The following is a 13,818-nucleotide window of genomic DNA, read 5'->3' on the forward strand; positions in this document are numbered from 1 at the left end:
TGGCACTTAAAAGATCGTTTTTCAAATTTTTTGGCACTTAAGTGATCCAAATGGAACTTTTGGCACCAAAGTGAGCTCCGTACACAACTTTTGGCACTTCTGCTGTTCTTCCCTCGGGTCCAAATACTAAGGGAATTGGCAATATATCCAATTTCAATAAATTAAACTTCGACTTGCGCCAAACTTTGCGTTGAGCTTTGACTTTAACTGTGTTTCAAGCTTGGTTTTGTATTTCTTTTCATTGTAATTTTGCAAGTAATATGCTTTTTTCCAGCTACAGGTTTCATGTTATCTTAGCTCTGGGTGTTTGTTTCCAAGTCAATCGATCATTTATTCGTATAAGAATGCTTTTACTTCTAGTTTAGATTAGCTCAGTTTAGGCTAATAATTGTGGCTGTTATTGTGATTGTTATTGCGAACTCGTTTCGCATCCTTGATTTATTTTGAATTCCTTCCTGAGTAACAACAATTCATCACCTTTGTAGTTCTAGTCTTTTTCTCAATGCGACTACGTCTTTCACATTCTCCATAATTAACCAAGTTATATATGCTCAACCAAAAACGATGGTTTTACGTAACCACCTCATATCAAAGATCGCATCCACAAGGATGGCTTATACAAAAGTTGAACGTCTTTGCACTGCTAAATGTGTACTTGGATGCTCCTACAGTCCGAATGCTTAAAGCTGAGAAATTTGACCAATTAGGTTACTTTGGTAACCACACGCTTTAACCTTTTTCCGGTGCATGAATTATTATGAAACTTTTAGTTATGTAAATCTGAACTTAAAATGTACCTATGCAATAAGTAATTTTTTTCTCCCAACCATGTATCCCCCTCCCGTTGGCGAACGAATTGTGTAAGGATGTGAGGAAGCTGAAATTTGCATTTTCCAAACAAATAAATAAAATAATCTGCTCATTTTCCTAGTCCGTCGCAGTCTCCCAGATTATAGCAACAATTCAAGGAAACATGCAGTAGCATGATTATAAGCACCGTTCCCCCGTGATCAAGTCTGACGCGAGATATTCCCTCGAGGTTGATTGAAAACTGGAACTTGTCCCCGCATTCAAGGGGTGAGGGTAGTCCGACCCAAAAAAGGGGGGGGGGGGGGGGGTGGGGGTGGTGTGGTGGTGGTGGTGGTAGGGGACACTATACTATATAGGGTTCTGAATTCTGACGGAACTTACAGTATGGAGCATCTTTCTAAGCCGAGGGCAGTAAATAACCTTCCACCGGTGGGCCAGAAGTGGGAAAACCAGCCCATTCGAGGGGGTGCATCTTCAGATTCGTGCATCTCCCGTGCGCTCTCTGCACCTGGTTCTACCTCGCCATCACTCGTCTGAGCTTCGACAATGCCGTCGTGTTCTTCTGTACCTTCAGTTCTGGCATCGGCAATCTCTCCTGGCTTCTTATCGAAGAGCCCTTTGAATTGTCTCCGGGCCTTCCTCTCCACCTCCTGCTTGTTATCGTGCCAGGGTTCATATATCACCCCCGAAGAGCATTTTTTTCCTTCATGAAAGATACAAAGTAAAAGAGCTACTCAGACTGACCTGCTCCTTTTGTTTCAGCTTCAGAAGAGCTGCAGTTGCATCGGGTTCGGAAGACTTGTCGATAGTTGTCATCTGGCCACATCGAAATGAAATTGTCAAAAAGAAAAAGTCACGCAAATACACACCAAAACCTGCTGATTGTAGCAATTGCTTACCGCTTTAAAATCAGCTCTAGCTTCCTCGAAATCTCCAGCTGACATATAGGCCATTCCACGGCGGTATAAAGCCTTGACGTGTACAGGGTTTGCATCCAAGACCTGCGCAGAGCAAGTACTAAGCTCTTGACATCAAACAAATGAACCTTAATAACTTGTCTAAACACATCCACAGGAACTGCAGAATTAGGAGAGCCGAAAGTTTTCTGAATAATCGAATTTGATTAAGCGGGTTATTCATTCACAATGTGAAACGCAAGATATGCCCTCATAAACCATGGTATCCACAACTTCAACGAGTAGATTTGGCACAGCCACATTATCACAGGAAGCATAGATTTTTTGCAGTAATGATTTCACTTCACAGACCAAGAGACAGCTAAATAACCTTGGTGGGCTTCCGAAATTAAGTGACAACACAATGCAATGAAGATAACAATCAATTAGGCTAGATATTGACAGTTTGAAACGGGAGCAACCAACTATAATCCACCCCAGCAAGCAGTGGCGTCACCCGGTTCTGCATATTCAATAAGCTTTACCCTATCCATAATCCTTCACCTACAATTCCATGGTAACATTTGCAAAGTTTTGACGATGGCATTTCCTCAGTAACAAAACTCAGGGAACCAACCCACGCATGTCAATGTACTTCCTTGAAGGGCCGGGCACATATCCAGAGATTTCGGGATGCAAAACAGTAACCATTTAGCTAAAAGGTAAGCCAAAAATCATACAATGAGCTGCTCTGTATCTGACATCAATCCATTCACAGCTTCCGAGATACTGATGTAGTTTCCATCCATATGCAGTTGACCTCAATGATGTCCGAAACCATCGAATCAAGGCCAGACAAGGTGAGGACTCCACAGAGTGCATAAACAAGTGGAGCACGGAATCGATAAGCTGCCTCTTAAATACTTTCTTAAGCCAACAGTGGCTTTATGTCCATAGATTTGCTTATGCAATATGGATCTTAAAAGTCTAATCTGCCAAATATTTTTAAAAAGCAGGTTTAGTTACACCTATTCCATAATCTTAAATGGAAAATGGCGATGTAGGGACCACAAGCAACTATGGCCTTATAAGTTTCTTTCTCTCGACTGAATCTGTAAATTTCATTAGCATATATATTTTCTATGAATCTTCATCGCTGAATATGGAGCAGCAGAATATACACCAGCTACACTAAACTAGTGAAAAATAATAAAACAAACTCTCCCACAACAAACAACACAGTAAAAAATTCTTTATGTCAATACAGGTACTAGAAAAGACTAGAAGCAGAAAACAGGATTACCAGGTAAAATTTAAACACGGATATCATGCAAAGCACTGAAGCTCAAGGATTAAATTCTAGGAAATAAAATTTTGACGATCCCAACTATGCCAGGATATGCTCAAATAGAAAATAGAAAAACATCTCTTCATTTCTATAAAGCAAATATGAAGTGTACAGGACGCATGAATTAACAGTCACCTTGTTGCACGCCTCGACGGACTTTCTGGACTCACCCATTTTCAGATAACAAGCAGCAACATTGAGATGCAGGAGATTCTGCATGCAAATAAGAAAAGAAAAAGTCAGTCCGGAGCTTGCTTAGCTTAAATTATAACATCTCAATCAAGAACGGGTTCTTAAAACTGGGTCATAGAGAGATCTATAGCCGGAGAGAGGGAGAGAGAATGTTAATGGAATGCAAACTAAGAAAGTTTTCTTGAAACTCGACCATTGTTGGACAGGAATCTATTTCTAATACTCACCCTTGTGTTCAGAAACTCCTTCCCTTCCTCATCATCTTGGGGGTTGACATGATTAAATTCACGAAGTACCTGCAAAATAGCACGGCTCAAGAACAGTGAATTGTGATTGGTATTTCATGTGAAAAACTTTCTCACTCCTACCTATGTTAAAGATTCCCTGCATTCTAATCTCCTTAAATTTCTCAATATGGATGGGATCCCAATTTATTACACCCGCACCACAATCTGATGATCAGAAGGTTTCCAAATACTACATGCCATAGGCATTTCGCATTGGATAGTAAAATTTCCAAGGAAAGAATTCCCGTGTTTCAGGGTAATATGATTTCTAATTACACAAAACAAGTCACTGAGTCATGGGGTTGTCAGTCTGGGAGAAACTTCTGATATTGCTACAGTCATACGTTTTTCATCGGATATATATCAACTACAGCATTCATTTTCTTCCAAATGAAAGAGACAACAGGAAATATCCCAAGGACTCGTGCAAGTTTTCCTTTCCTGTTAGAGTTTAACAACAAATGCAAAAGGTAATGCAGGTAATGGCCAGGCACCTTCTCATACTTGGCCTTAGCAAGCTCAAATTTTCCTTCTTTAAAGAGCCTGTTCCCCTGAAAAAGTTTAACCAGCAAGAGTAGAAGGAACATATCAGAATTGAGAAGTTCAAACCTAAGTCCTCATCGAAGAAAAAACATGCAATAAGGAATAGCATGAAGGAAAGCAGGCACCCTATTTACATAAAAGGGCAGTATGTACTTGTTCACACACTCCTTTAAGTACTCATTGAAGAGAAAACATGCAATAAGAATAGCACGAAGGAAAGCAGATACTCTATATGTTAAACGGCAGTATGTACTCATTCACATACTATTTAGGACAAAAGAGCTGACTCCAACGCATGTGAGGTGATTTATGATGACATATAACAAAACAAATCCAATGGAAAGAAATCGAAGAAAGTGAACTGGAAGTTGTAAACCTTATGAATGGAATGCAATCAAATCCTAAGCTTTTCAATTGCACCAATTCAGTCCTAAACCTTTTTCAAAAAGCCTCTTGACAAACAATACCTAAAATTGCTCACAAATCACTTGAAAATTGCCTACATGGCCTCCTTAATTGCACTTTCCAAAACAAGTTTTAAGACTGCATTGCATTCTATACATAAAGTTTGGGACTTGTGCAATTTTTCTAAAAGAAGTGCCATACCAGTTGAAATAATCCATATGCACAAAATGTTTTGAATGAAATAACCTTCTCAAAGCTATGACTGTTAAGGTGTCCAAACTATTCCCAAACAGTGAGCCATTGTGGCATGTGTGTTGCAAACTTTCCTAAATTCATACAGTTGAAAATATGTCTACGAAACATTATAATATATCCTCAAGTACTTTCATAGCTTCAAATTTCAACTGCCCGTTCTGATTAAATTTCCATAGTTTTAAATTCTATGATCACGCAACAGAATATTTGCTCAAGACAACTGGAGGACAATTTAAGCATAATGATTCAGAAACTCCTGCAACCATTTTTTTAGAAAATCTTATTAGTATCTGTCAAAAAGTAGATATAGTGGGTTAGTAACATATACACTCTAAAGTATATGGCAGATCTAGCGTACAAAACTGTAAACTATTCTGTAAGAAAATGCATAAGTACATGGACAGCGACTAATTCCAACTTCCAATTTTGTTAGGGACCTTACCCATCCATTCCTGATGGGCATCTTCCTGATATGTATGCATGCACCTATGAAAGGATGCTAACTTATATGTGCAAATACATACAGGACTTTCCATGTGCATGGTGAATGAGTATATCTTTGCAGATTTACATCAACATATAAATGCATTTGTGTCTTCGTATCTCTTCACTGCAGAAAATATAAGCAGATCAGCTTACGGAAAGAATCACGTCGATAGTGATGTATTTTCTTCATGCCCAGTACAAGCTTGAAAACTTAAATGTTTACCCAGAACGCACAAAGTCTTGGCGACATGATGGGATACAAAGACTTAAAGTTCTTATGTATTTTTGCTGAACTCTATCTAGCTTCTTTCACCTTCGAACTTATGCAAAACAGATTTCCTAGGCTGCAACACGAAGCAGCACATGTCAATAATAAAATGCTATACCGTGCTTCTGATCTTCTCTGCTTCATCCATTATACTTCTGAAGTTCAAACCCGTCCAGTCCTGCAATAAAGTCAATAGAACAGTATAAGCAAAACTGTTCAGAGCAAGAAGAGGGGCCTCGCTGGTACTCAGGACTCCATGTTTCTATGTTTATATTGATTTGGGGCTGGTAAAGGCGTTCACATTTAGCAACTTTTTCCACAACATCATTATGAAATGGAAATAACTCAAACAGAACTCGAATCATGCTAAAAAACTCTGACATAACCCCTTTCCTTTGATGAGGGACGTCAACCCCTATTGTGCATGCACATACCTTTGAAAAGTCATGTCTACTATAACAACCTAGATGCTACCAAGTTTGTTGACAGTAAGAATTTGCATTTTTGCCCAGGTACGCTAAATGCAAGATCGCATTAAAATCTCACAATAAAGTGTAAGGAATTAGAAGAATAACTGCAAATTCCTCACAATTATGAGATTCTTGAGTTACAGGTAGATATACAATTTGCAGCCATCTTTTTAGTATTCAATTTTCTCTGCAACAGGAAGGTTCATGGCACAACTAGCAGCCAGCACCTTTTTCAAGTTCTTAGTCGACCTGTTAATAATTTTCTAACAAATCCAGAGACGACATATACAGCTGTACAGTCCAACTTTTCACACACAGATAAAATAATTTAACAAAAATGCTTATATTTTTTTTATAGGGAAGTTAGATTGCCAAATCTCACAGCAACAGATCTACAATGGACCGATACGATTCCAAAGATTGTATGCAAATTACCTGTGGCATTTCAAAACCGAGAAGCTCAATTTCCCATATGACATGAGCACCTTCAGGAACATTAGCTGGCCTAATCAGATGGAATAAAAAAGAGCAGTTAATGGTAGTAGAGTAAGAGAGAGAGAGGAGAATACTGAGATGAAGAGAGTCAAGGGATTGCCTATCAATAGCACCAGTCAGATATTGACATAAAGCAAGTTGATATAGGTTTACTTAAGTTGGAAGTGAACCTTGGAAATTTGTCATAGGCATAATCAGGGGGACATGAGACCAGAGCAACCTCTCCAGGAAGCATCAAGCGGACACACATTTCAAATCCTTCAGGCACCTATCAAGATTAACATCACTGCAATATTAGAATAAAAAAGCCTGCCACTACATTATGGTGACACAGTGAGATCTTATTTCAGACTTAAGCCCTATCGTTTAACCAATAATTAATTTTTGGATACAACAAATAACTCACAAGGCCTTCTCCAGAGCTGAACTCCAAAGGTTGACCATCATTATCAACTCGAGTATCGTAAAAAACTGTTTTCTCTTCATTAAGCAGCATCCCTTTGTAATGGACTTGCAGTCGGCTGTCATGGAGCGGACAATCCATGGGAAATTCACCTAAATGTATATGCTGAATTAGATAGGAATGTTTGGGGTGACAAATATAGGTCACGACAAGTAAAGCCATATGAATGTAAGTAGAAGAGCAAAAAAATAGAGACAAAAGTGAAACTCAAAAGAGACAAGTAAATAGAACTAGTATTTGCACAAGAGAAATTGATGAAACCTGAATAGCTTTCTTACTTTAATTATCTTTCTTGACATGTCCATCATAATTTTAAATGGTGCAGCAATTCTATCAGTCTATAAATTAAGTAGTAAAACAGACCTCTTCCATCACGAATCCGGCGTTTTATTAGACGTCCATCTCCAAGCACGTCCCTTACCTGTCAATGGAGCTAGAGTATTACATATAAGCATATCCTTGGCTGTCTAGATTCATAACTAATGGGGAAATCCTACTACATCAATAAATTGGCCATGATAAATCATGACACTTTTGGGCACAGCTTCCCAACTAAAATATCCGTTTAATCCGACAAGTTTTCTAAGTTTCCAAGTTATGCTGCAAATGACATATCGATGATGCAAGATATATCAGCAGACAGGTGCCCGAGCAAAGAAAGTATTAAGGTGTGACAAGAAGGATTGAATCTAAGAGTGAACCATGCTGATTTTAATGGAAAAATGAGAAGTAATCTTATAGACACCAAAGGAGCAACATGGATTGCACAACTTAGATGAAAACAGAAGACTTAATGCACGCATGCAGATGGTTTGGACAGATATATTCCAAGTACCAGAAATGCTGACTAATTTAGAAACCTCCCTTCACATTAAGGTCAACATACGCGCAATGCTACACTCGTATACTAGTAACTTTAGAAGAGAATCACCACCTAAGAATCTTCTTTCTGTCCAAAAGCTTACACATTTAGCAGCACATAAGCATGAATGAACTATGACTCACACAGGAGAATAAATTACCTGGATGAAGTGGACAAGTTCTACTTCAAAATGAACTTCTTCAGTACCTTCTTCTAGATGCAAGAGTGGAGAGTCAGACAGGTACTGAGAGGTGACATATATTACTGCCTTCTCTCCCCTTGCCATAGTTCCTACACCCATCTCAAGGCCTTTTGGTACCTGCACACGTAGTAAACAGAATAGTGACTATACAAAGCATGCAAAGATGAAGTAGAGAAAAATATACTTTGAAGCCTAAAAGCAGCGGAAAAAAAGTAAATGATTAGTGATATCTTGTTCTATTGCATGAAGTAACCAATCCCATCTGAAATGTATAGGGTGGCTAGGGCAGGAATCTTTTATAACAAATCTGTAAGGAACAGATTACAACAACAAGCAACCAAAACATGCCAAATATAGAGGTTCGTTAATTACATAAAACCAACCTCAGACTTTCCAAAAGTGAAGAAGTATGGTTCTTTTTGCTCATGTGAAAGGATCAGTTTTCCATCACCTGTTTTAGCAGATATCCTGGATTCAAATGTGTCATCAAAATACCACCCTAATCATTCTGAAATTTAGCATACTAAAGGGTCCTTCATGTAAAACTATTACCGAGCTTTTACTTCATATGGTTCTCTAGGTGATTCCCAACCTTGGCCTTCATCAATCACCTGTGAAGACAATGAAAGACCATCACTTTGTACATAGTATCACTCATATACTTCTATAGTAAAGAAATTGATAACTGCAGTATTGATTCTAGCCATCCATATTTGGTGAGATGCTAATACTGCAATGCAGTCATGGATCACATATGTTGTTCCTGACTCTGTACTACCCTTTTTAAGTAAGCTTTTTTAATTCCCCATGTTACTTAAACTTCTTGTATAGACATGTCTAGAGTTTCTAACATTTCAAGTGTGCCATTGCTTTGCAGATCAAGATGCAATGTCTTGTCCATAAACTTTTAATGGACGACTAAGCCAAGTACCTGTTAATCCAATCAGACATCTTAAATAGATGGCATGGTATTAATAACAAAATCACAATGGTCGAGTTTTGAGTCCTGCTTTTCTAGGATAGTGAAAATAGGAGAAGGTTCCGAAATAACTGATATGCCTATCTGCTGTTTAACCTTATACACATAGGTCCAAAAAAAAAACCTTATACACATTTGAAACATAAAACGAGGTTACTCAGTAGGATACCCTTCCTGAGAAACAAAGAGAGATGCTTCTACGACAAGGAGAGAACAGCAAAATACAAATGTATAGCTGCAGCCACTGAACTTTTGTTTTTTGGTGCAGAAAACAGTTATCTTTTCTATTCTTTTTTTTTTTGCAATAAACAGTTTTTGATATCCACAAAATGGTTGGATATCAGTATGTGTTTTTTAACCTTAGTTTTATGTACATTTGAGAGTGAAAACGAAATTACTTGGTAGGATGTCCTTCCTGGAGAACAAAGGAAGAAGACATTTTTTTAGATCAAGGATTAACAATACTACAATATATAGATGCAGAGACTGAAGTTGCAAGTGTTTCCATGCAGAAAAAAGCAGTTCTTTTTTCTCGCAGTAAACAGTTTTTGATCCTAGTAACATGGGCATTTACTCTGCATGATAGTTTTGAAACAATTAAAAACATATAATTCCCCCCTGGTATGCCAGTAAATTAAATGCTCGTCTTCATATTCAACTCTACAAGATTAAAGCATCAGAATAGCTTTTGCGTCTGAACTTCGCTTATTTGAAAAACAAAATGGACATTCTCATGGTTCTTCATACCTTCTTCACAACCCCCAAGTCATCAGTTATGACCTGAAAATAGGACATGACAATTCTGAGGATCAATAATTAAGTAGTACCATTGAAATAGCTTAAGAAACGCTATATTTCACTCAGACGAACATATAAGTAATGCACACACAAGCAACCACCCCCTGACCCAAACACTCAAGTGCACGAGCGCCAATGCCCACTCAACTAACTTACATATATATTTACCCGTCCACACAAGCATACACAGTTACTGATAGCATAGAAAGGAGGATGAAGGTCCAGAATCAACATGAGGCAAACAGAAAGAATACGATGACTAAAAGAATAATTCTTCTAATTGACAGAGATCATTTACACTGTGGAAAAACGCACCCAAGATAAATGTTCTCTTGTTATATTTCTCTAATATCTATATAATCTGAGAAATCAACCACCGATGCCAAACTTTCTTTGTTTTTCTTATCTTCCTTCATTTGATCTCTTTCTATAATGAAATTACATATCATTTTAGGACACTTAAAATAAAGCCAAATAGAAGTTTCCACAGAAAACTGCAAGCCATAATAATTAGATTTGTTTCATAGTAATATCTTGAAGCTACTTCTTGTCACCATACCCATATGTAAAATAAATAATCAACATCTTAGATCCTAGCAAACATAAAGCAAATTTGCTTGCCTTGGCCTTGAAGAAATCTATCATTTCAATCTCAAAATGAAGTTCATCATCCTTTGGGAAGTTGCTAGAAACTTGTATGGGACAATCATCTTCACCGTAGTGCAGCTGTGGCTTAATTTTGAACTGCAGAAAAAATCATAGCATCAGTTTAACTGTTCTGATTATTTTAATTGAAAAGTAATGGCAATATCTCAAAGCACCACCTGCACAGACACTTTCCTTTCAAACTATCTCCAACCTAATGAACAACATAGGAAATTTCCAAGCCAACGATTGTCTCAATTGCTTTTTCCTAATAGAGAAAGTATCCAAAATTTTGCAGCCGATTTATTCATAGTCTCTAGAGATGACAACACTATTAGTCTTGTTTTCAATTTCCGCCTTCTCGTATCTTTCGCCTCCTTATGTTTGGGAAGGGGATGGAGGTTGGACAAAATCCAGCAAAATTCAACTTGATGTAAGATGAAAACAGAACCTTATAGAAAAAGGAAGCATTGTACCATTGCCACTTCACCCTTCAACATTGTAGGGATTCCTTCTAGCAATCCCAATATCATCTTGCTTTTTCCCAGAACATGTCTCAACGGGATACCATTCCCTGAAAGCAAATTAATTTTCAGCTAAATGCTGATCACATGAAACTTACAAAAGGTAGCTTTGACTCAATAGTCAACCTAGGAATCGCTGATATAAATTTTAGCCAAGACGATGACCCTCTTTACTTTCAATAGCGTGAGCTATCATTGAAGAACTCAATGGAAGTAGGTATGGTTAGGTGTTTTTAGAAGCTGCAGAGACATTAACTGTGGATTTCCTGAGAAAATCAAGCAGCCAATTGAAACAAATCAACCTAAATGCATAGGACCTATCTTTCGTAAGTCCAAGTTATTGCCTAATTCTATAGGAGGAAAACTCATTTAAAAAAATAAAAAAACAGATACTACTGTCCAATTGAAGTATACAATCTACCAACCTCCAAATTCTGATTTGCTAGATTGAACAACCACTCCTTCCAGTGTTCGAATGGTGCAATGATAGATGACCTGAAAACATTTGACACCACACAATGACTCCCAATAATAACATAATGAGAAAAGTATTCCAAAGCACAATGACATTAGGCATGTGTTCTGAAAGTAACCATGCTAAAAGCCTAAAACACAACATAGCATTATCTGTCACAAGTATCATAGCAGGATGCTTGAATCAGGTCAACATGCCTTAGTTCTTAACTCCACCATACTCTATTCAGTAATCTCTACTGCTGGAAAAGCTATGATTCCTATTGACTAATGTCTGCTTCACTTGAACTTGTACAGTTTCAAATAACTTCGTCGGAGATGTTTTCTCCAAACTACTAGGCAAACCTAAATTATTTTCTAAATTTTCTTTGAAGAGAGAGTCAATTGCAACCATTACTAACTTTTTTTCTTTTCGGTTAAGTTGATCATCTACTAATATTTTCTTAAATAAATATCAGTAGGGCCTTTGACCAATTAATGATAAAAGTATGGGTTATTGGCTGCAGGTATCGTATCAATGTGTTCTAATTGACTTTCAAGAAGCAGTGCCATTCACACAGTCATCTTTGTTTCGTAGTCGAGTTTTGAAAGCACTTAAATATTCACCTTTGTTTCATCAAATGAGAGAAAAAGCAAGCGCTCCTTACAATCTGTTCTCGCAACAACAGGACATACTTTTTACCACGATTATTTGAATGTAAGCATATCACTTGGCATAAGCGAATTTAAATCGAGTCTGAATCGTTATTTTTTCATGTAAATCGACTGTAGGCTTCATCCAACCTCAGCTGAGCACAATGCATATACACCAGAATCTAACATCAGGATCAGCCGCACAGCGACTCACTCGGGAGTTCCATTTCAACTTTGCAATTCCTATTTTAAAGCAACTGCGCATACCGCAATTGTCAAAGTCAAATTCATCCGGTTTCAGCAATGCGCACCACGCCAACTTAGGCAATTCAATGCCAGACCGGAACGGAACCAATGCAACAGGAACATATGAAATCAAACACCAGCTCGTATGTGAGCTAACCTGATCACCATCAGAGGGCGTAGATTCACCCCCGCCAGGTCTCACCACAGCTTTCATCAGGTCACCAGGCGCCATCTTCTTCCTCCTAGAATCGAAACAAGAGTTCAGCTCAAGCACAGTCAACGGCAAACCGAGTCCTCTCCCCACAAAATCAACCATAAAAACAGTACAAACAGCCACCACCTCTTGTCATCCTCGGAAGGGGCTTTCTTCTTCTTCGGCACGTACTCCCCCGCCGCGTCTCCGTTCGCGGCCATTTCCGGCGATCGGCACCGAGATTGGCGAAACCTCCGACCGGAGCGGCTGGATTGACGGAAAAGAAGGCTCTCGATCCTTCGCGAGAAGAGACTGACGACGAACGCGAAGAGCTCTCTCGGTTTCGCTTGTGTAGTTGGAGCCGGGAAGTTCAACCACTCTTAGTGGTATTTATACGCGTCGTCTCGACAGCGAAGCAGGCTCTGCTGAGACTCGGAGAGCGGAAGTCCAACTGGGTTGACCAACCGTCGTGACGGCGGAAATCACAGAGGCCGAGTTGCTCGGTCCCGATGGAGACGAATCGTGACCGTTGAGTTCGGCAGCGACGAAGTTCTCGAGTCCACGGATGCGCCGGTGGTGTGGAGAGCATGGGATCATGGCCCCCTCAGTTTCGCGCAAAATTTTCGTTTTTTTCCGGTAAAAATTAGAAAACGCGAGGCTAACCGCTTCACTTCGATTAAAGCTAATTGCAAAAAAGTTTGAAAAATGATCATAAGGAAGCCCAAGGATATGGAGACCCTAATCACTTGGACCTCATTTTAAGCTGTGATTGTGTCTCGTGAATTTCCTACTCGCGATGTGTGTACTTATTATTCTACTCGATATAAAGTACAAATGCAAAAATCACACATCGCTTTTTCGTTAAATGACCACTTTCACACGTTTTGATTTTTAAAATTATCAATTCGCTATCATTAAACAAATTTCATTTTGAAAAGATCTAATGGTTGTGTCAACCATGGCGTGACCTCGACCTATGTCAGCTGAGAAAGAGAGAAGAATTTTGTAGTGAGCGGATGGCGGTAGGCGATAGCTCTAAGGCTTATAGTGGACGGCGACAGGTGAGGAGGCGTCGGCGGCAATCATGCTCTTTTTTGGGGCGGTTAGTGTTCAGGGCACTTAAGGGCGCGGTTGACAACTTGCCAAATAGTAACTGATTCTATTCTTTTGTTCCCAGAATCAGTTTGGGAACAGAAATCCGTTTGTTAAATTTTTTGTGCAAAATTGTGCTCATAATCAGTTTTGGAATAGAATCAAGAAGCAAAAAAAAGTATTTTCTTGATTCTGGAACAATTTTTCTGGAACTGATTCTTCTTAGTTTTCTTTCTTTTTTTGGTTTGTTGT

At 38.7% G+C, this 13,818-nt stretch overlaps 1 protein-coding gene across 1 annotated transcript; it reads right to left on the reverse strand.

The window, feature by feature from the left end:
- Positions 1-889: 889 nt before the first annotated feature.
- On the reverse strand, positions 890-12,939 carry LOC115671065 (peptidyl-prolyl cis-trans isomerase PASTICCINO1). The gene is made up of 21 exons (XM_056320992.1): positions 12,622-12,939; positions 12,439-12,523; positions 11,354-11,423; positions 10,881-10,978; positions 10,381-10,503; positions 9,709-9,741; positions 8,535-8,593; positions 8,366-8,450; positions 7,941-8,099; positions 7,282-7,339; positions 6,862-7,010; positions 6,626-6,723; positions 6,396-6,465; positions 5,609-5,668; positions 4,028-4,084; positions 3,474-3,542; positions 3,190-3,267; positions 1,710-1,811; positions 1,555-1,626; positions 1,148-1,460; positions 890-1,086 (listed from the first exon to the last, which is right to left on the reverse strand). Exons 1-20 carry the CDS (start codon positions 12,693-12,695, stop codon positions 1,188-1,190), a joined length of 1,872 nt encoding a protein of 623 aa, XP_056176967.1. The 5' UTR covers positions 12,696-12,939; the 3' UTR covers positions 890-1,086; positions 1,148-1,187.
- Between the last annotated feature and the right edge of the window lie 879 nt (positions 12,940-13,818).

The sequence above is a fragment of the Syzygium oleosum genome, unplaced genomic scaffold (assembly GCF_021117445.2).
Source record: "Syzygium oleosum isolate NSW1041296 unplaced genomic scaffold, Sole_v2.1 Sole_v2.21, whole genome shotgun sequence".
NCBI lineage: Eukaryota > Viridiplantae > Streptophyta > Magnoliopsida > Myrtales > Myrtaceae > Syzygium > Syzygium oleosum.

What these genes read in the sequence shown, in the direction of transcription:
- LOC115671065 (XM_056320992.1), bottom strand. Translation starts at nt 12,695, where the DNA reads ATGGCCGCGAACGGAGACGCGGCGGGGGAGTACGTGCCGAAGAAGAAG. An exon ending in TCAGCTCTGGAGAAGGCCTT is followed by an intron (nt 6,724 to 6,861) that starts GTGAGTTATTTG and finishes TAATCTTGATAG; the next exon opens with GTGCCTGAAGGATTTGAAAT. An exon ending in GCCTATGACAAATTTCCAAG is followed by an intron (nt 6,466 to 6,625) that starts GTTCACTTCCAA and finishes CCATCTGATTAG; the next exon opens with GCCAGCTAATGTTCCTGAAG.